We start from the raw sequence: 23339 nt of genomic DNA, 5'->3' as shown, positions 1-23339 counted from the left end.
GAGAGTTGTTCAAGAAAAAGGGAGGGCGTGAGCAATTAGAGAAAACCAAAGCCTATGGAGGTCACATGGTAATTCGTCCAGGCCAAAATACAATGTGGGGCAGACGGGAAACAGTAGAAACCAAATTGGTGGCAGATAACTTAAAGCCAGAGCATGGAGATCAGAGTCTTTGTTTTACAAGTAGCAAAGAGCTATTGAGAGTCTTGGAATAATAGTACAGAAGCATATAAAAAGCCATCCTTCTGGATGACCTTGGAGAAAAGAGTCTCACAAAACTGAGACCAGTAGGAAAGTTATAGAAGTCAATGAGATGTGTTCCAATACTAGGGGTACGTTTTCTCATAACACTCTTTCCATACTTCTGTAGACAATGGAAGTAAATGACTTCACTTCTACTGTGGCTTGTTTCATGAGACTGTCATGGGCTGCAGCTGCAGGACGACTTGACCTCGTTGGGAGTAGCCAGCCAATTAAAGAAAGTAATTCTCTCTTTCCTGCTGGAATTCGAAACAGACTCAGCAGTTCAGGTACTGATTAGAATGCCTAAGGTAATTAGAGCATTGGGCAAGAAATATTATAGCTGTAAGAATTGTCTGTGTATACGTTGCTCAGAGTCACAAAAGGAAGAAGCCTTTTCTCTTGCTTTTGAGCATGAATTCATCATGCTATACACTTAAGATCTGTGCACATTACTGTATGTATGTCATGCTTCAGAAATAAAAAGCTTTTATAAACACATAGTGAGAAAATCAAATCAGAATTTTTAGCTTGCTGAGTGTAAACTGTTATGAGACCAATAACTGTGGCTATAATTAAAATTCATCTAGAATTCCTACTTGGAAAAGTCATTTTCTTGGTTTGGCCATGTATTTTCTATTAGGCCTTTACAAGTAGCTTTACTTTTCAGCTTCATTTGCTTTCCCTGCTCAATCTATGTGTATGTATATACCTCAATAATAAAGAAGTTATCCAAATATATGACATGCATAAAGCACAGACATGTTAAATGTACAGAATTGTTACATATGTGTAACCACATCTAGATCAAGATAAGGAACATTTCTAATAGCCTAAGAAGACTATCATATGCCTCCAAAATTTCACTGTTCTTCTGTCACGCGAAATTAGTTTGCCTCATGAACCTTTTGAGTGCCTCCAAGTATATTTTAAGTACAAAGCAGTCGAGGTCAAATAAAGTGATTGTCCCTTGTTCCTTCCTAAAGTGTCTTGAACTATTTAATTTCACTTGAGATGCTAGAATGCATTACAAGGGTGTTAGAATATCTTGCTGGTCCTGTGGGGTCTGCAGTAACCTTCTTCTTGCCTGTTTCCAGGAAGCAATTGCAGCTCTGGAAGTGAAGGAGACCCGGTCGCCCTGCATGCTGGCATCTGTGTGCGGCAGCAGTCTGTGTCCACCAAAGACTCACTTATTGCAGGGGAGGCTTTGTCTCTTCTCGTTACCTGCCTGCAGCTCCGGAGCCAGCAACTGGGTATGCAGCAGGCTTGCTTGTGATCCATCTCTGTTAGGGAAAGGCCAGGTTTCTGTTGGGACATATTTACATTCCTTCATCGATAAGGTCATATTAATAGAAATGAAAAAAAGGGAAAAGTTGCCATGTGGAGTAGGTAAGAACAGTGCTACAATAATTAAATTCTGAATGAATATACTCGTATATTGAGCACCTTCTGTATACAAGGGTTCACAGTAGGTATTATAAAGGCAGTATGTCTGCCCTCTAGAAGTTTACTATCTAGTTGAGGAATTACAATAACTCAAATTTATAGTTCCTAAAGTATTGAATTAGAATTCTATATCAATTGCTAAACTGATGATGACTCCACTGTTAAAATTATGAAGCTTAAGATTTACCCTTTTATCTTTATTGTTGGCTTCAGCAAACGGGGGCTATTATTAATCATGCTTTTAATATTAGGACACCCCAGGGCTCCGTCCCTCGTCACTGTTTTGTCTCTGTCTACACTCATTGGTCTCAGCGATCTCATCTGCTCTCACAGCCTTAAATTCCCTCTATGTGCTACTGGTAACACCTAAATTTGGATCTACAGCCTGGACTACTCCCCTGACATCTCCACTTGGATGTCAATCAAATAGACTTCTCAAACTTCATGTGCCTAGAACTGAACTACAGATCTGACCCATGTCACCCGAGAGTTTTCCCAACTTAATTATTAGAAGTTTTGCTCCGGCGGAAAACCTCGGAGTCATCCTCGATTTCCTTTTTTTATACCCCACTTCTAATCTGTCAGCACATCCTCCTTCAAACCATATCTAGGTTCTACCCCTTCACTGTTATTACCCTCTGATCTGCCATCATCTCTTACTTGGATTATAGCAAGTGCCCTAACTAATCTCCCTGTTTCTACCCTTGTAGTTTATTCTCCACACAGTAACCAGAGTGCACCTTCTTAAATGTAAGTCAGATCCTATCACTCCCCTGTTTAAAACCTTGCAGTGGCTTCTCAGTTCACGCTGAGTAAAAGTCAAATCTCTGCTGAGGCCTTCAAGGCCCGACACAATCTACCCCCTTGATATGAGTACCTCTGTGCCTTCACCTTCTCCTCCTCTCCCGCTCAGTCACTGTGCTTCAGCCACCCTGGTCTCCTTGCTATTCCCCGATATGCCAGGCACATTCCTGCCCCAGGGCCCTTGCACTGGCTGCTCCCTTTTCCTGGTATGTCCTGCCCCCATCTATCTACATGGCTCTCTTGTCCTCATTTCCTACAAGTCTTTCTTAATGTCACCTTCTGAGTGAGACATTCTCTGACCACCTTTTTAAAGAAAACAACACTTCCCCACCCCGGCACTACCTAAACCCCTCACCTTATTTTTTGCTATATCAGTTATCACTTAATAGCATAAAATGTAATTTGTTTACTGTCATGTTTATTGTCATCATCCCCTCTGCAATTAGACAGTAAGCGCCATAAGACAGACACTTTTGTGCATTCTGTTCCTTTCTAAATCTCCAGCACCCAAACACTGCCCACTGCATAGTAAGTCCTCAGTAAATTTTTATTCGGTAATGAAGTCTTAACAGCTTCACTTTCAAAATTGTACCAACACATAGGAGTTCTATTCTTCATTGTTGTGTTACCAGTTCAGGCTGCCTGTTATGTAGAGTCAGTGATCATTGCGTGTTTAGTGTAACTTCTAAATTCACTATATAAGATAAATCAAGATAAACATATAGAAAAAGTTAGACAATTATGGCACATCAAAATAGTATTCAGAATTATTTACTTGGAGCAAGAGTGCCTTTGAAAGTTTATATGTGAGAAGTGTAAGTCATGAAATGCTTTTGGACATATGCCATACTCTTAGTTCAATTTTCCTACAATTGTTTAATTTTAGAGATATTTTGAAATAAAGATGGAAAAAATCATAACTTCCCTTTTCAAGCTTTTTTATCATTTGTAAGCTTGTGGTAGGGTCTATTTTATAGTTCACAAGTATTGATAGTTTATCACGGCAGGACATAATTTATTCTGTAACTGGTATGTGCGAGGCATTGTGCCAAAATGTGGAGGTACAAAGATGACCAGACATGGTCCTACTCTTGAGCACCTTAGAAACTCCCAGACGTGGAGTCAGTTGTCGAAGGTCCTGAATTCAATTCCATGTAAAAGAAGAGGTGAATTCCTGCTATCGTTAAGCTTAAGAAATTACTGAAAATTTTTGAAATTTTAAAAATGCATTTTCTAACTTAATTCCTCCCCATACACCCCCAATTCTCTTTATTCTTATCATTAGCATCTTTCTATAACTTGCCCTGTGTTGCTGATTTTATCATTGATATTCTGCTTGGATCACCAAGTTCTGAGGTAAGGATTGTTTACATTACTTTATGAAAAACCCCTTTGGTCCTATTCTGTCGTGGGCTCTCTGGATACCTGTGACGTTGTGGGGAGTACAGAAGGAATGACATTCAGTCCTCTCGGAGCCATAACACAGGGGCTGCCAACCACTCTGAATCAAAGTGACCATTTGGACTCTGCCCTGCTTTCTATTCCATATTCCACCAGAAGTTAAGAGACGAGCGCTACGATTAATTTGTGTTTATAACCAATAAAATGTTAGAGCCAGTGTTCAACATCCATAGCTGGCAAAGGGCAGCTGGCATTAGCGTCAGCATGTTGGTCAAAATCATGAAAGACCAACTTCAAGCCATGAACTTTCATTAGATTTTATCACTCTGATTTTCTTACATGAACTTGAAAATAACTTTGAAACACTCAAAGATTTTTCTTATTTTCATTTATATTAAATGATTTGATTAGATTTAGGAAATCTACAGACCACACTTGTTTTTAATTAGCCCTAATTTATTCAGTGTAACTACCATTAATGACTGAAACACTCACCCTTATAATATCCTTCAAAGTATAGACTTCAAAGGAAAATCAATTTTGAAGAAATCTCTAAGTGTTGGTTGATGTTCATTTTTTGCCACTAATGATGTAATTTCAGATTCGCCGTGTTGCCTGTGATCAACTGTATACTCTTAGTCAGACAGATACTTCAGCTTATCCAGATGTACAGAAGCCGAATCAATTTCTCCTAGGTGTGATTCTCACAGCTCAGCTGCCTCTCTGGTCCCCAACTAGTATTATGAGAGGAGTCAATCAGAGGTACGTAATAAAGATGGAAAAGCTCACGTGGTACAGAAAGAGAATAATGATTTGTATACTGTTCCCTAAAGTCCTCTGTGCATTATCAAGTTGACAGAAGAATTTCACCTCTCCTCTTCCAACATTTGTGTCCTGAAAGAGGTCATTTCGTGTTTCACCCCTTTCAGGACAGGAAAGTTAGAACAATACCAGGCTTTCTTCCCTTCAGTCACCCCCAACTCCCACCACCACCCCACCTGGTCTGCCTACCCAAAAGAGAAAGAGGAGCTCACCTGGTTGGTGAGAGCCTGACATTATTCCAGATCACTGTGTAGAGGTCACCTGCTCATGTCCTCTTGTTCTTGTACGTCACTTCCTCACCTCAGCATACTTCATAACTCCACATCTGGATGTCGCTGTGGTATCCATCTAGCATTCTTTCTTGGTTTTATACATGCCTCGGCATGTAAGAAGGCTTGTGATCCAGGCTCAGAGAATGACTTAAGTAAATCCATTCTGCCTCCCCATCTCATCTTTGTGTGCTAGCCTTCTTGCATGGGTGCCCCAGGCCAGACTGAGATTGGGAGATCACACCCCGACCTCAAGTGTAAGCCACTTTCTCCAACTTACTGCTCTCAGGGAGCTCCTGCTGTAGGGTTTATAAGGTACCACAGAAATCTGTGAAATTTATATCCACTTTGCTTATTTATATACTTTATAAATTAGAGCCCTTGAAGGGAAGAAATGTTAAAGCTAGTCCAAACCCCTAACATATAAGCATCCAAATTTGGTTGTTTTGTTTTAATGTGGTGAAATACGCGTAACAAAATTTAACATTTTAACCGTTGTTAAGTGTATAGTCAGTAGTATTAAGTATATTCACATTGTCGTGCAACCGTCTTCACCATCCATCTTTAGAATTTTTTCATCATCTTAAACTGAAACTCTATACCCATTAAGAAGTCATTAAATAAAAAAACATAAAATTCAACCCCATAAAAATTAAAATTTTCTATGTGGAAAAAAATAATATAAAATCAGTTAACACACTGTCTAAATAGATTTGTAACATGTGACAGCAAGCTAATTTTGTTTATATATATATATATATATAGAGAGAGAGAGAGAGAGAGAGAGAGAGAGAGAGAGCGATATATAGATATATATACACACACACACATCTAAAACTCATAAATCATTAAACAATGGAGTTTTTTTAGATTTGTTAGACTTTTTTTTTTACTGTGGCAAAATATACATAACATAAACTTTACCATTTTAACCATTTTAGGTATATAATTCATTAAGTACATACACATTATTGTGCCGCCATCACCACTGTCCATTTCCAGAACTTTTTCATCATCCCAAACTGAGACCGTGCCCACTAAACAATAACTCCATTCTCCCCGCCTCTCAACCCCTGGCAACCACCATTCTACTTTCTCTATGAATTTGATTATTCTAGGTACTCCATATAAGTGGAATCATACAATATGTGTCCTTTTGTGTCTAGCTTATTTCACTTAGCATATGTTTTCAAGATTCATCCATGATGTAACATGTGTCAGGGTTTCATTTCTGTTTGAAACTGAATAATATTTTCTTGTATATGTCGTATTTTGTTTATCCATTTATCTGTAGATGGACATTTGGCTTGTTTCCACCTTTTGGCTATTATGAATAATGCTGCTATGAACATAGGTATACAAATATCAATTTTAGTTCCTGCTTTCAGTTCTTTGGGGTATGTGCTCAGAAGTGGAAATACTAGATCATGTGGTAATTCTCTATTTGATTTCTTGAAACCATATTTGTTTTCCACAATGGCTGTACCATTTTACTTTCCCACCAGCATTGCATAAGGGTTTCATATTCTCCACATCCTTGCTAACATTTGTTGGTTTCTGTTTGTTTTTTGTATTTGTATGTTTTTGATAGTAACCAGCCTAATGGGTGTGAAGTGGCATCTTGTGGTTTTATTTGCGTTTCCCTAATGATTAATAATGTTGAGTATCTCATTATGTGCTTATTGGCCATTTGTATATCTTCTTTGGAGAAATGTCTATTCAAGTCCTTTTCCCATTTTTATATTAAGTTGTCTGGGGGTTTTTTTGTTGTTGTTGGGTTATAGGAGTTCTTTATTCTAAATATTAATCCTTTATTGGATACGTGATTTGCAAAATTTTCTCCCATTCTGTGGGGTTTCTTTCACTTTCTTGATAGTGTCCTGTGATACACAAAAGTTTTTAATTTTAATGAAGTCCAGTTTATGTTTTTTTCTTTTGTTGCCTGTGCTTTTGGTGTTATATCCAAAAAATCATTCCCAAATCCAATGTCATGAAGTTTTTACCCTGTGTTTTCTTCTAAGGTTTTTACATTTTAGCTCTTAAATTTAGGTCTTTGGTCCATTTAAAGTTTTGTATATGATGTAAAGTAAGGGTTTAACGTCATTCTTTTTTGTGTAAATATCCAATTGTCCCAGTATTATTTAAAAAAACAAAGAAAAAGACTGTTCTTCCCCGATTGAATGACTTTGACACCCCTATTGAAAATAATTTTTTAAATATTTATATATTCATTTATTTGCTCTTTTTTTCTGCCCCGTTGACTTGTATGGCTGTCTTTATCCCAGTACCACACTGTTTTGATTACTGTAGCATTTTAGTAAGTTTGAAATCAGGAAGTATGAGTCCTCCAGCTTTGTTGTTTCTCACGATTGTTTAGGCTGCTTGGGGATCCCGTTGAGTATCCATATGAATTTCAGGATGGGTTTTTCTATTTTTGCAAAAAAATTGGGATTTTAAGGGGGATTACATTGACTCTGTAGATCACTTGTGTATTATCAGTGTCTTACCAAGATTTAGTCTTCCAGTACATGAACATGAGATAGCTTTCCATGTATTTATGTCTTTTTAAATTTCTTTCAGCATTGTTTATAGTTATCACTGGACAAGGCTTTTGCTTCCTTGGTTAAGTTAGTTCCTAAGTTCCTATTTTATTCTTTTTGATGCTATTGTAAATGGAATTGTTTTCTTACTTTCTCAAACTGTAGTGTATAGAAACGAACTTGTATTTTGTGTATTGGTTTTGTATCCTGCAATCTTGCTGAATTTACTTAGTAGTTCTAACAGGTTTTGTGTGTATGTATGTGTATGTGTGGATTCTTCAGCGTTTTCCACATGTAAGATCATGTCATCTGCCAGCAGAGATAATTTTACTCCATCGTTTCCAATGTGGATGTCTTTCATTTGTTTTTCTTGACTAATTACTCTGTCTAGAACTTCCAATACTGTGTAAAATAGAAGTAGTAAAAGCAATGCATCCTTGTTCCTCATTTTAGGGGGAAACTTTTCAGTCTTTCACCATTGAGTATGATGTTAGCTGTAGGTTTTTTCTAGATGGCCTTCATTATGCTAAGATAGTTTTCTTATGTTCCTGGTTTGTTCAGTGTGTTTTTCATTAAAGCGCATTAAATTTTGTCATTTTTTTTCTGTATCAATGAGGTGATCATTGGGGTTTTTTTTCCTTCATTTGGTTAATGTAGTATATCATATAGATTGATTTTTTTCATATTTTGAACCATCCTTGAATTACAGGTATCAGTCCCATTCATTCATGATATACAGTCCTTTAAATATACTGCTAAATTAGGTTTGCTAGTACTTTGTTGAGGATTTTTACATCAGTATTTATGAGGTATATTGGTCTGTAGTTTCCTTGTAGTTCTTTGTTGGGCTTTGGTATCAGTTAATGCTGGCCTCATAGAATGAGTGTTAACCTTCTCATCATTTTTTTAGAAAGAGTTTGAGAAGGGTTGGTATTGATTTAAATGTTTGGCACATTTCACAAATGAGGCCATCCAGTCCAGAGCTTTTCTTTGTTGGGAGGTTTTTGATTACTGATTTAATTTCCTTACTAGTGATAGATCTATTCAGATTTTCTGTTTTTTTCTGATTCAGTCTTGGTAAATGTTACATTTCTAGGACTTTTTCTATTTCATCTAGGTTATCAGATGTATAATTGCTCACAGTACTGTCTTTATAATCCGTTCTACAAAATTGGTAGTAATGTCCTCATTTTCTTTTCTAATTTTAATAATTTGAGTCTTCTTTTTTTCTTAGTCATATAATTGTTCATTTCAAAGACTTAACTTGTGGTTTTGTTGATTTTGTGACTGTTTTTCTATTGTGTATTTGTGTAATCTTTATTATTTCTTCACTTTTACTAGCTTTGGATTTAGTTTGTTCTTTTTCTAGTTCTTTAAAGTACAGAGTTAGGTTGTTGATTTGAGATTGTTCTTTTCAATGAAAGCATTTACAGGTCTAAATTTTCCTCTTAACACTGTTTTCGAAAGCTGTATTCCGTAACTTTTGGTATGTTTTTGTTTTCATTTGTCACAAGATTTTCTAATTTCCCTTGTGATTTCTTCTCACATCCATCTCTGAGTTTTTTTAATATATATTTTTTCTAGTTATAAGATATATAATCATCAGAATGTCCTTGAGTTGAGTTATATTTTTATAGATTTCCAAGTCTTCATGACAGGATTAAGTGTGTGTATCAACCTTTGTTATGTTCTCATGCACTCTCTCACATATGGAGATTCCTGGCCCACATATCTAAGTCTCAACTTAAATATTATTTTGAAGCATTTAACGTTCTATTTTAACAATCTAAATTTATAAATAAGGGAGAAGTCAGGATTTTGGTTTCTGAGATAAGATCACTGTGATTTTTAAAAGTTAAAAATTTAGCCAAAACTTACAATTATGTTACAGTTGACCATCAAGATTTAACCTGAATTAGATGTTAACTGTGTATTACTGGTAATGAAAAGTAATATTTTAGTGGTGTAAAACCAAATTTCAGAAAATGATTTTTTTCCTGGTAAAGACATCTGGATTAAAAGCTACAGAAATTTTTTTGCCCTTGTACATTTTTACTTTAGAATCCCAACTTTTCCTAGTTAAAATTTTCCTAAAATCAGATGATCCTTTTATTGTCTTGTAAAATCAGTGACTCTAGTTGTAATATACCGTGTTTCCCCGAAAATAAGACCTAGCCAGACAATCAGCTCCAATGCGTCTTTTGAAGCAAAAATTAATATAAGACCCGGTATTATATTATATTATATTATATTATATTATATTATATTATATTATATATTACATTATATTATACTGTGTTATATTATATTATATTCCCAGTCTTATAGTAAAATAAGACTGGGTCTTATATTAATTTTTGCTCCAAAAGACACACTAGAACTGATTGTCCACTTAGGTATTATTTTCGGGGAAACAGGGTATAAGCCATTTTTTAAAACATAAGTTATTGTGCTTAAACTTTGTATGTTTTTATAATTTGGAAAATTGTGTTTCACAACTTTTTTGATGCCCAAGTTTAGCATGTACTAAACTTTTTCCCTAATAGTAATAGTAGTGATGATAATAGCAGTTACCATGGACTGACTGTGTGCCATACAGCGTGTTAAATTCTTTGCATAGATTTATCATTTAAGTCTCACAATGGCCAAATGTGTTTGGCAGTTTTATTATCCCTACTTTTTTCAATAATCATAAATCTTGGTTTAGTACCTATTCTCATCATCAGTGCATCCTTGAGCCTTTTATGTATGTTTCTGTGTATATGTGCATTTTTATTTTTAATACCCTAATAAGCATCTTCGAAATTAGAAAACCGAAGGAACTGAAATCGTCCCTGAACATCCAGCTATAAGTAGTAGAGCTAGGATTAAAACCAAGGTCCACCTGACATTAAAACCTGTGCTCTTCACTACTATAATTACAGAAAAAACTTCACTGATCATCTTAAATAAAAGAATGGACTTTTTCTTTACTTACTCTGCTTTATTTTTCTTCTTAGCGCTTATCACCAGTTGACATATGTGTGTATTGTTTTATTTGTTGTCTGTCCCCTTTGTTCACTGTTCCTCTAAAATATGTACAAGCATAGTCCTCAGTAAGTATTGGTTGATTTTTGAATGAATGAATGTAATTGGTGCATTATATATGCAATCAGTATGTATGTCATTACAAACTGTAATAGATTTAGTAAGTTTCCTCTATTTACACTATTATTCCTATACTTTATCAGTACTAATAAAATCATTAGTATGCCTCTTGCTAAAATATTGAACTCATATTAATGTAAAAGCAGTTATTTTATGCTTAGGAAAATGCTCTTATTCAGTTGTTTTGTGAACTTCTTAATATAAGGAAAATGCTTTTTATTTTCACATCAGCCTCTCTTTTAATAACTGAAATCTATCCTTTTTTAGACTATTATCTCAATGTATGGAGTATTTTGATCTGAGGTGCCAATTATTAGATGATCTGACAAGTAAGTAAATGTCTAACTTTGATTTGTGTAGGGGGAAGGGGTGAGAAGGAGTAGAAAAGAAAGCCAAATGGACATTTCTAAGTCTGACTTAATGTATCTCAGCTATAAGTGAGATTATAATGATTATTTGAAGTTGAATTTTATTTTCCTGAAAATAGCATGTAAACCCATGTGCCAGTTATCTGTTCTCCTGTTATATACCCAACTATTAATGTGTAGAGATTTATTGATTTTAGAAGTTGTCAAAGGCTCATGTATCGTTACACTGATACCAAACTATCAGGAAGAGTCTTTCTCTCTAGTATAGTCAATTCTGACAATTTTAAAGGTTGCTCATTAAAGGAAAGAGGGAATTTCTATTGAGGTGTTTTGATAGTAGTACAAGTGAGTGATAGAAGTCAGTTAGTTAGTGTTAGATGATTGAAATATTGTTAGAAATTCTGTTGTTAAAGTGTTTAGATTTTAATCATCTGTACTTTCTCTTATATAATGCAAATGTATGTTGTAGTGCTCTGTGTAAATTTTAGTTGTTCAAGAGTTTGTTAGTTTATTTCCCACCCTTTATCCAAAAGATTTGCTTTCGCTTACGAGGAAATAAATAAAATAAAAATGAGAATCAACAAAAATATTAATTGGAAAAGAACGTGAAGGCCAGAAGGGGGAAAAAATGCCTTGCATATATGTGGGCTATAAAGCTGCCCACAGTCAGAATTTGGATGTGAGATTTTTGGAGGACAGACATATAAAGGAAACAGTGTATGGTTGGTTGTTCTCAGTACCCTAGAAGAAGAAACAGAATGGTTTCTCAAAAGAAGCAAATATTTTTGCCAGCACTTAGACCTAAAAGAAACTTCATCCAAAGGTCCAGATATAATGGACACATGAAGACACAGTGACGAGTAAGCCTCAGCAGCATCTCCAAGGCAAATGCCTGTATCGGTTTCCTAAGTGTCTCCTGAAGGCTGAGGACACAATGCTCTGAGCAGCGCAGTGACATTGGTTTTGCTGGAGCCTAAGATAGCGTAGTCTGAGTGTATGTCCTGACACAAGGATAAGACCTGTTGTGTCTAGAGAAGTGGATGGACTACATGTCCGTCTAACAGTCTAGCCTAATACTGCATTTTCCAACCAGGCTTCCAGGGAAAATTGGGCAGCAGCCAGCAAGGTTTTGCTCTCTGGCTTGGACTTGGAGAGGGTATTCTGCTTTGCTTCTTGAGGACTAGACTTGAGTTGGTATACACATACTTCAGAATGCGTGAACAAGTTATTAATGTAGAGCTTCCCTGTGTCATTGAGTATCAAATGAGGGACCCAGGATCCCTTATTGGGATGTTGAAAACAGGGTGGGAATATGTCTTGAAACAAGCAGTATTTGCCATTTTGGAGTATTTTCTATGTCCCAGTGCCTATGCTAAGTACTTTACACATAGCAACCGACAGTGCAGATGTTAGCTTTGTTTACAAATAAGGAGACAAGGACACACAGTGAGTAAGTGATAGAGACAGGATTCATATCCGGTGCCAGTCCAGCTCTGGCTGACCCTGAAGTATCCCCTTTGTACCTAACCATCCGGGACCCCGCTTACTCGTGGCTGTAGTGCAGTGGCAGTAGTGCACAATCCTCCTCCTCTCCTCCCCAATTCCAATTCCCAATATGAAATCTTGTTTTAATCTTTGTTTGGAGGGAAGTGAAATACTTCTTACAAAAGGTCAGACTAATTCCCAGAGTTTAGCTCATTGTTTGGAAACCTGCTGCTCTGCTGTTGACCTCTCTCCTTTGCAGAAGTCCACCTCTCTGGGCTTGGGTTACACTGCGGGAGCGCTGGCTCGCCTCACCCCTCCATTCCTTCCTTCTCTAGAAGGGTTTGTTCCTGGGACATCTGCTAACACCCACCAAACCAGGAGCTTCTCTGGAACAAGGATTGTCTCCCTTACCTTTTATCCCCAGCATATTGCACAGTGACCCGCACAGAGGAGGCACTCAACATATGTGTGGTTTATGACCGAGAGTGGGTGAGGGAAGGAATAAATATGCATGAGCTTCACAGTCCTGTGGGCAGCAGCCACAGCCTGCTATTTATTGATGAGGGTATTTTTGAGATTTGTGAAGTGAAAGATTGGGACTTGACTGCTTACCTTACTCTGACTCTTATGAAGGGAAATCATTCTTTCTTAGAAATGGATTTTTTTCCTTCTTAGCTTCAGAAATGGATCAGTTAAGAATCAGCCCAGCTACCATGCTCGAGGACGAGATCACTTGGCTGGAGAACTTTGAACCTAATCGCACAGCTGAATGTGAGACCAGTGAAGCAGACAACATCTTATTGGCAGGGCACTTACGGCTCATAAAGACCCTTCTTTCACTCTGCGGGACAGAAAAGGAAATGCTTGGTAATTATTGCTTTATTTTACCATGTGACAGAATACCTCATTCTCAGCTATTGCCATAGTATTGTGTGTAATTGGGAAAATGGGATAGGTGCTCAGTGTTCCATAGAAAATTGACAATAGAAAGTTGTCTGAAATGTTAGTGGCTCACACATTTAAGGTGTATTTTACCTATGTCATTAAACTGCATAGAGAATTTTATAGTGTTCAAAACAGTTGAATCACAGAACTTCTTAATACCAAGTAAAAATTATAATTCAAAGTAGGTTTTTCTCTTTCTGCCATTATATACTTTATAAAATACAATCTGTTGTATATCTTACTTCTTTTAAGGGTAATTTTTATCTGGGGAGGTAGCCCCCAATCACCACCCCTGGATGATGTACATATGAGTCTCCTGGGGTACACATGTAATTTGTAAAAGCATATTCAGTATTATAAGGATAGTCAGAAAACAAATCAAAACATTAATTATCACTTTTATCACACAAACTAAGCTCTATAAAAATTTATTTCTATAAAAATGTTCCTGGAGATACATAGAAAAGAGTGATTCTAAACCAGGGTGAGAAGGGCAAATCATTTTTACTTAAAGAAGGCAAGATTTTAAAATTTTCAAAACCCTTACATGGACTCCCCCATGCCCAAATTAAGAATTAGTTATCCACTGAAACCATTCTGCCTTGTGGTATTCTTGGCATTTGTGTTTCTAAAGTGAAACTTGGACTCCTTTTACTCTTGTAAACTCATACAGGATGGTACCCTCACTTGTCGATCTTTGTATCCTGTCCCCTGACTCTGCCACCCATCCCCACACTTCTGCTCCAAGTGCTTAAAAATGTAGCATCAAATTAAATGGAATGCCCTGCCATTGGGTGGCCTTGGGTGCCTTTGCTGCTCTGGTACGAAAGTGCAAGACAGGGTCTTTGAATTAAAATATGTGTTCATCCTCAACATGAATATTATGCTCTATTCCAGGTTCATCACTCATTAAACCATTGTTAGATGACTTCCTTTTCCGAGCTTCTAGAATTATTTTAAATAGTCATTCTCCAGCTGGCAGTGCCGCCATCAGTCAACAGGACTTTCATCCAAAGTATGGAAAATGCACGTTGTGTTCAGTTTTGGTAAAAATTCTAATTCGAAACTTTAGTCCCAAAAGATTTTCTTAACTTGGAGTTTGTCTTCCATCTTGTGAGTGTGCATAGCTTATAAGATATTATCCACTATATAAAGAAATGCATGTAAAGAGTCCTAGGATAAAGTCTGCCTGGCACATAGTAAGTGCTGAGCAAGTATGCTGGAACCATTCTTATCATCAGAATAGAAGAGTAAGTAATAACATGGTTAACTTGGTCAGTAACAAATTCCAGGATAAACTGAGCTTGTAAAAATTATGTCCAAAGTGAAAGTAAATAGACTCGGAGTCTTGGAGGTTCCTTCTAAGAGAAAAGCGTACATGCTTTAGTGCATGAATCTTGTGATTTGCTGAGTATTGACTGTGTCATTGTTAGTGATTGATTACGGTGGTAATTTTAGAATCGAATTTTGTATCAGTTTCTGTAGGTGGAATTTTGGAAGATCCTTTTGTAATGCTGACCCCACTTGGGTGATGTTTATACTCTTGGAAATAGAAGGAAGCAGCTACCAGCTGCCATTGTATTTGCTCTGAATCTAACTTACTTTGTTCTTTTCTCATGAAAACTAAAGTTAATTGAGTAATCCTGAAGAAACTGAGGATTTCATATTTAACCAGTGAAAAAAATGTCCCCCTACTTTCAGTGGTTAATGAAATATAATAAGCAATATTTTATGAAATCTTAAGAGGTGTCTTATGTATGACTATAGCTCTATTTAGAGAATTCTTATTAGCAAAATCTGTTTTAGGTAATAAACCTTCATTAATCCTCTTAGGGTGTACCTCAGGCTTCCATCCTCACCCCTGCCCCAGTATTGTTCTGGAAGCTTTGGTGCTAGCTCCGTGGGAGTCTTTTATTATTAAAGCAGTAGAAATACATGAGTATTTCAATTTTCAGTGAACAGAAAAAATAAATCTTCAGTTCTACTGAAATTTTTATTGATGAATCCTTCCTTTATATTTATTAAAAGTAATACTTCCATCCACAAGAAGTTGTTTTTTAATCATGTACAATGCCTTGGATGGAAAAAGAAACATTTTGTTTCTTCTATCCCCAGTAGACTGAATGGTGTCCATTTAGCTCAGTGACTCCCAGCCTTTTCCCACCTAAACTAAACCCTAAAGCCAGAAAGAGATTTAAACTACACAGAAGCTCTTTGTACAAGAAATATATTCTTCTATCACACTAACAAGAGAACATGTTAATGTTTAGCCTGTGTGTATGGTACCTCCTGTTCTTTACCTATCCTTTGCAACCCAGAAGTCCCGATAAGAAGCAAAGGACAGTGCACACTCTATGGCCATTGTCCTCTGCCTCACACAGTGCTGACGTAGGAGCTCCACAGCCCCCTCTTGAACACAGCTCCAGCGCTCCATACGTGTCTCTCTCAGAGGTTGGATGTCCTCTTTTCTGTGTATCCTTCCTAACCTGTGATCTCAGTATTGCAAGGTTGGCATAGGTGACAGTGAGAAATTACTGTTTATCCCCAAAATGATTTCTGTTAAAGGTGAGCAGTGTAAGAAACCTCTAAGTTTCCTGCAGAATGCTTGCTAGTTATTGTTTGTCGTCATTTCAAACAAATTGGGCAAACTGTGTATTTATCTCCATCTTATCAGCAAAATGGAAAGTTAATTAGTCCTTGAAGAATTTTTTTATCCACAGGCACGTATAAGATGTTTACAGGCATCTATCCTTATTTGTATCGCTTTCTTTTTCTGCCATTTAGATATTTGAATTTCAGGGTGATATCTACAAAACCCATTATTGCTACCAACTTTAATTGAAAGACAGTTATTCCCATGTTGTGGTTTTGGTAAAATTTTCAGACTCTATTTTTCTATCCTCCATTTTTGCTGATCCATCCCTTAGATAAGGAAACTCCAGAATCATATGTGAAATATTTTGCTACCATGAGGCCAGGAAGATAGCTAGCTCCAAACCATGTTAATCTCCACTATTCATGGCCTCTTCCTGTGTTAAGTAAGCACTGCCCACTAGATGTACTAGAGCTCTGCCTTCAGACCTGACTTAACTTTGTTTGAGGAATTGCAGCTCTGATACTTTCATTTCAAATGTTGGTTTAGATTAATGATCAATTTAAGTAGATTATTCACTGTTGAATTGACTTACGGTTTTTGTTTTTAGGTGTAGTACAGTGAATAGCCGATTGGCAGCCTATGAAGTCCTTGTAATGTTGGCTGATAGCTCACCTTCAAATCTCCAAATTATTACAAAAGAACTACTTTCTATGCATCATCAACCTGACCCTGCTCTTACCAAGGAGTTTGATGTAAGTTTCTAGACCCTGCTGCGCTTAATTTTTTCAGAATGATCTCTTAAACATACAGTTTTAAAACTATGTTTGCATTATCCTAATCACAGATAAAGTCTATATTACTCTTTTGCTTATTGTGTTGACATACTCAAATCAACTATAATCTACAGTGTATTATACTAGTACACTGTAGTATCTTACTAAATGGTATCCTTTTAATTAATTAAAGGGGAGACCTTTTCAAGTTGGTTGGTAATTACTGTCAATGAAAAGTAGCATTTTAACCATTTTTTTGTTTTGTTTTGTTTTTACTAAGTTTATACTTGCCACAGTGCAAACTCAAACATTGGCTCTGTCACAGTCAGGGGTCCAGGCGGGAATTCCCGCCTGTTCTCAGGAATTTTTTTCGCTTTCCCATTACTGAATCCCAAGAAAAGCTGGTAAAGAAATCGGGAAAATCGGCTCCTTGAACCCACGTGTTTGGTAGTATTGGCCTCGGCTGTCCAGCTGGTTAGGATTCTTCATAGTAAACACTTCATATAACCCTGTTGTTTTTTATTTTTTCAGACTTCCACCTCAATTTGTAAATATATTAGTATATTTACTTAATAAATGCCTGTCTACCTTACCAGATTGTAAGCTCCTTGTGATCAGGGACCAAGTACATTTCTGTTCTCTCGTGTATCTCTGGCACAGTTTTTGGCACATATAGGCTCTTATTAAATATTTATTGAGTGATAATCAAGTGACTGAATGCATGAGTACATAATGAATAAACAAATACCTACTATATGTTGAGTACTTCATGAATTAAAAAGAAGCATTGAGACAATAGTCATTTATAATTGTATGAGCATCTGAAGAGGTAATTCATGAACGTAGGTTTTGCTACAATGACTCATAAAACACTGGATGGGTAAATGTGTGAGTATATCCTTTCCGTCTCAGACGTCTCATATAGCTCTGAGGAGGTGTGTTGGTGGCAGAGATACTAATTCTCTCTTTCCTGTTTCTCCCCCTCTCCTTCCTAGTACCTTCCCCCAGTGGACAGCAGGTCCAGTGCAGGGTTTGTGGGGCTGAGGAATGGTGGCGCTACTTGCTACATGAACGCAGTCTTCCAGCAGCTGTATATGCAGCCTGGTCTCCCTGAGGTGATTCCCTTTCTCTTTCCTGTTTCGTGTGATAAATAATGTGTACATTGCCTGAAAATTGTTCCACATTCATGTAGTGCATTTGGGGGTTTACTAAAACTAGACATACTTAGGGATACTTTAGTGGCTTCTGAAATATGTATAGACAATATTTGTTTATAGTCACACATTTTTATAAATCTACTGAGGTAATAGGCTGCCTGTTTGACAAATGGATTTGACCTAATGTGATTTTTGAACTCCTAAGTTATTCTCAAATTCTATTTCATAAAATTACTAATATTTTTAGTATGTTAGAAATATTTAGGCTCTATCATCAGCACTTTATAATAATATAGTAGTAGCTTGTGATCAAGCAGTAAATAGTTTTGAGAGTATTCTATGTGTTATTATGTCACACTTACCTCTTATAGAGATCCTAGTATTACTAGTTCCAGGTTTTCATAATCCAGCAGAGGCTCAAAGATAATTTGCTCATGATTACACCAGCTGAAAAATACTGACACTAAATAGACGCAGTTACAGTTGCATTTAAACATACATAGCATTCTAAAAGAACAATATGTATACTCAGTGCATGTACATCAAAGTGTGCTGTAAAGCAGGTACATATTTCTAACTTAATACTTTTTGTTTCTTTTTAGGCATTACTTTCAGTGGATGATGATATGGACAATCCGGATGACAGTGTATTCTATCAAGTGCAGTCTCTCTTTGGGCATTTGATGGAGAGCAAGCTGCAGTATTACGTACCTGAGAACTTCTGGAAGGTATTTTATTCAGTAACTCTGCAGGTTTAAAGATGTTAGATATTTGGAGTTTGGCTACATTCTTTCTCTAGTGATAATTGTCTCTTGTCTTTAATTCTACACTAATCCCATTGCCAAGAACCTATAAAAAAATTGTTTATACCATTCTTATTGAAATTGTTCCTTGATTTCAAATTATTACAATGTTGAAAATAGTCATTTATAATTTCTAGGGAATTGCTAATCTTAATTATTTTGAATATTTTTCATGATTATTACTTTTGCTATTTGAAATATTTGTTCAGATCATTCCTCTGTACCTATGCCAGTTTCATGAATGCCTCTAAATAAAGAACATTCTTTTTTAACATTGCTTTACTATGTTTCACAGGAGGAGTAGTACCTTGTGTTTTCCCCTTCATGGCCTTAGGTCTCACCCCGTATGGTTTCAGACTTGTGATTACAAAGGGACCATGGAAAAGCATAGATGGCAGAACATAACGCTCATCTTACTTCAGTAAAAACTTCTACATCCTAATAGCAGACTTGGTTTTTAGAAAGATTAAGTGCTCCTTCACATTCTTTTTCTACTATATTCAGAAATTGCTACTTTTCCTTTACCAACATATTTAATTCTTGTTACATAGATTTTCAAGATGTGGAACAAAGAACTTTATGTGAGAGAACAACAGGACGCGTATGAGTTCTTCACTAGTCTCATTGATCAGATGGATGAATATCTTAAGGTAGAAAAAGTTTCATTTTCACTCTAACCCAAACCCATCAGACTCTGTAGTATGAGAACAGTGGTTTCGCATTTGGGATCACTGTAAAACTGACTAGTCAGAAATTGATCATCTTCAATACCATAACTATATATCATTTCTTCTGGGTTTGAACATCAAAATAAATGCAGATCTCTAAAATTAAAGATTTCTTAATTCATCTAATCCTTGATAAAGTATGTAATTATTAGTCTGTACTCCATAATAACAACCATTTGTATCTACATACTCTCACTTATATGCGTTGAAGTAACCTGGCCTGTAATCACTGATAAGTAAGGGCTGTAATCACTGATAAACTGACGGCCCCGTGCAGAGCAGTCTTGCTTTGTCAAAGAGGACAAAAGGAACAGATTAAAAAGATGTAATGTTTAAATCCAAAGCTTTCTACCTCTACACAGTAAAACATGTGACAAACTACCTAAATGGTATTGCCTTCTAAGTTACAGACAGCCTCCCATCACAGACAACATGTGCCTCTCCTCTCATCAGTAGGTACAATGTATCCACTTCTTTTTTAAAATAACTTATATAATATCATTTCTACAAGAAAAAAGAGAAAAGATTATGGAGAGTCGCTACTAACTTGGTAATTGTAGCATGAGGAGAGGGATTCAGAATTATCACAGAGAAGGCTGTCATTGTGATCAGCTGTGACTGACGCTTTCTCCTCTTCTGGTTATTTGCATTACTCTGACAGTGAGTCTAAGGGGTTATCATCCTTCCATTATTTCCCAGGTTAAACTACCAAAATGACTCATTTTATTTTGGTGGTGAAATTGACATCTGTGCTTTAGCATGGGTCTAAATAAAACTCTGTATTAAACAACCTATAAATTCTAGGGAGATCAACTAAAATTTAAACTTTTTATTCCAACAGAAATTGGGGAGAGACCAAATTTTTAAGAATACTTTTCAGGGCATCTATTCTGATCAGAAGATCTGTAAAGACTGTCCTCACAGGTTAGTGAAGATACCAGTGATATAAACAAACAATTATCATTATTGTTAAATGATTCTTCTAGTCAGCTGTGAATTTTGTGTTTGTTGAGAGACTTACACCTACAGATATATCAGTGGATCTATAAATGTTTATTGAAATACATTTTTTTGCTTTCAATTTCTAAAATTTGTTGAAATTCATCATTTTAAGCAACTCTGAATTGTCAAAAGTTGGTATTTTTATTTGGTTGTGTACTTTTTAAAAGATGAAGAAAGGTATTGTTAATTTCACTGGTTGTGAATATTGTTCTCTGTTAATCTTGGGTATTGTGATAATTTCAAAGTTTTTAAATTTCATTGTTGATCATTGTTTTTTCATTATTTCCTAATCAGATATGAACGAGAGGAAGCTTTCATGGCTCTCAATCTAGGAGTTACTTCTTGTCAGAGTTTGGAAATTTCTTTGGACCAGTTTGTTAGAGGAGAAGTTCTAGAGGGAAGTAATGCATATTACTGTGAAAAGTGCAAAGAAAAGGTATTACATTTGCCCTTGTTAAAAAACAAAATTAATTTGTCATTCATAGCCTTTGTCTTTAGATTTAATGTAAGATCAACACTAAGCTCCTGTTGTTACTTCTGTTAGACTATGTCATTACTTATATTCTCGTGGATGGGAAGGCCTCTAGAAATCTATGACCTTTGTATTAATTACATGACTGCTTTATTTTTTCCAAGGAGATAATTTGGTTTTGCTTTTCTTTAGAGAATAACAGTGAAAAGGACATGTATTAAGTCTTTGCCTAGTGTCTTGGTCATTCACCTAATGAGATTTGGATTTGACTGGGAGAGTGGACGCTCCATTAAATACGATGAACAGATAAGGGTAATTTCTTTTTCCTAAAAGTTCTATAATTATTACTACCTTAGTCCCTTCTCACTGTTTCCTTTTCATATTTTCCGATTTCATTTAAACTATGAAAGGCTATGATGTCAGCATTCTGAGGAGTTCGCAGCCCGTTGTCTTAAGCAGCTATTACTTGTGGAACTATATAGTGTTACCAGTAAACAATAACCCTCCTTTCTAGAAGGCATGCTAATGTTAGCTGTGACATAAAATGCTTTCCTTAATGTTCAAACAAGAGGTTTCTTATACTTTCCCAGACTTGTGAGCCACCCTGAGATTTTGTATTTAAGTTGGAGAGGTGACAGTCCCCGCTTAAATTAATTGGGTGTGGCAGTAAGTGTTACTGATTCACATCAATGTGTTCTTTTTGCTTTCAAATAGTTTCCCTGGATGTTGAACATGGAGCCTTACACAGTTTCAGGAATGGCTCGCCAAGATTCGTCTGCTGAAGTTGGTGAAAATGGGCGAAGTATGGATCAGGGAGGTGGAGGATCCCCACGAAAAAAAGTTGCCCTCACAGAAAACTATGAACTTGTCGGCGTCATTGTACACAGTGGGCAGGCACACGCGGGCCACTACTATTCCTTTATCAAGGATAGGCGGTAAGGGCTTCTCTCCCCAGACCCTCACTCTGCCCCCCCCCCCAGTAGTCTCTCCTCTGCTCCCCCTGCCCCACCTTATCACCCACACTTATTATGGTGTAAAGAAGCTTTTGCATTGCTCTCTGATCTTATTTCATATTGGATTTTTAAAACTTATTGTAACTGTTTTTACCCCTTCAATTTGAAAAGTTGTTTTAGAAATTAAAATAACTGTTACTAAATTTTTCCTAGGTGTTCTCAAATGTAATCACCTGCTGTATTTGTAGACAATACAAAGAGAGAAATGCTGGGGATGGGGATGTTTGTTTTTTAACCTTAAAATTGTTGTTTCATCTCTGGGCTCTAGGGGATGTGGAAAAGGAAAGTGGTATAAATTTAATGACACAGTTATAGAAGAATTTGACCTAAATGATGAGACCCTGGAGTATGAATGCTTTGGAGGAGAATATAGACCAAAAGTTTATGATCAAAGTAAGTATTTACAAATGGCTATTTTCCATGATTTTCTTTTTTTTTAATTTATAATTTTCTATCAAATTGGAAGCAGTATTCTTTGCATAAAAATAGAATGAATTTTATTCTTTTTACATACTGCTGCTCTAGCTATGTATAGACCCATGAACTCTGATAGCCAGAGTGAAAATGTGCAAGCTGATTACACAAATTTTTTTAAATAATTCCTTACAACAGCCTAGGGTAAGGGAACAGGGTTGGGAGTAAGTTAAGTGGAAGAAATGAAAATCAAAGAGAAACTAATGAAAGCAAAATTTCAACCTTAAAAAAAGTTCAAAAGAGGTAGTTGGCCACTAAAATTTTCAAATTTCCTTTTCACTTATATAGAGGTTGATTAATTAGAGAAGACATTTCTAGCACCTGTGTTTTTAAAACCATATTTATTACTCAGTGTGGCAAACGAAGGAATTTTTCCAAAACCCCCACCCCCAAGAGACAAAAATATGAGAAAAAATACATCACAAAACCCATCCAGAATTTGCTATTTGAAGAACAAACATTTCACAGAGACCTTAGCATTTCTGAAACCTGATTTTGAAATATTCTGGGGGCATTTTAAAATTTCTCGCTATATTAGATTCACTGTATTTTGATACCATATCATGGTAGTCATGCATCTAATGGTAGTAACCTTTAATGGTTGAATATAGTATCATTGCCAAAATTGACCTAGATTTGGCTGTTCTATCCAGAAATGGGTAAGTGAGGCCAAGTAGAATCACATCCTGTGCCACAGAGATTATTTTGAAACGCTACTTGCCTTTTGATTATATTTAGACTTGCCTAGGAATATTTACCTTCTTGCCTTTACCCTGTTACTGGCAAACTCCCTTACTCCCTGCCCATCTATATCACCTTATGAGTACTTCTGTGCAGTGCTTTAAAAAGACACACAG

The 23339-nt window shown here is 36.2% G+C and overlaps 1 protein-coding gene across 2 annotated transcripts in view; it reads left to right on the top strand.

Moving 5' to 3' along the window:
• Positions 1 to 23339, top strand: part of USP24 (ubiquitin specific peptidase 24) — a 129266-nt gene that overhangs the window by 76069 nt on the left and 29858 nt on the right. For both annotated transcript variants that reach the window (XM_019742818.3, XM_019742816.3), the window contains exons 35-50: positions 368 to 527; positions 1335 to 1490; positions 3773 to 3843; positions 4490 to 4650; positions 10934 to 10995; positions 13195 to 13386; positions 14362 to 14479; positions 16668 to 16812; positions 17829 to 17948; positions 18593 to 18718; positions 19345 to 19443; positions 20363 to 20445; positions 20818 to 20959; positions 21188 to 21307; positions 21710 to 21930; positions 22277 to 22401. In XM_019742818.3, coding sequence (XP_019598377.2) covers positions 368 to 527; positions 1335 to 1490; positions 3773 to 3843; positions 4490 to 4650; positions 10934 to 10995; positions 13195 to 13386; positions 14362 to 14479; positions 16668 to 16812; positions 17829 to 17948; positions 18593 to 18718; positions 19345 to 19443; positions 20363 to 20445; positions 20818 to 20959; positions 21188 to 21307; positions 21710 to 21930; positions 22277 to 22401 — 2101 coding nt within the window. The remainder of the gene's footprint in view (positions 1 to 367; positions 528 to 1334; positions 1491 to 3772; positions 3844 to 4489; positions 4651 to 10933; positions 10996 to 13194; positions 13387 to 14361; positions 14480 to 16667; positions 16813 to 17828; positions 17949 to 18592; positions 18719 to 19344; positions 19444 to 20362; positions 20446 to 20817; positions 20960 to 21187; positions 21308 to 21709; positions 21931 to 22276; positions 22402 to 23339) is intronic.

This window comes from Rhinolophus sinicus, chromosome 14 (genome assembly GCF_057876585.1).
Source record: "Rhinolophus sinicus isolate RSI-liver-muscle chromosome 14, RSI-T2T, whole genome shotgun sequence".
Classification (NCBI taxonomy): Eukaryota; Metazoa; Chordata; class Mammalia; order Chiroptera; family Rhinolophidae; genus Rhinolophus; species Rhinolophus sinicus.
The sequence above is the reverse complement of the archived record's forward strand: the minus strand, read 5'-3'. Positions and strand labels throughout refer to the sequence as shown.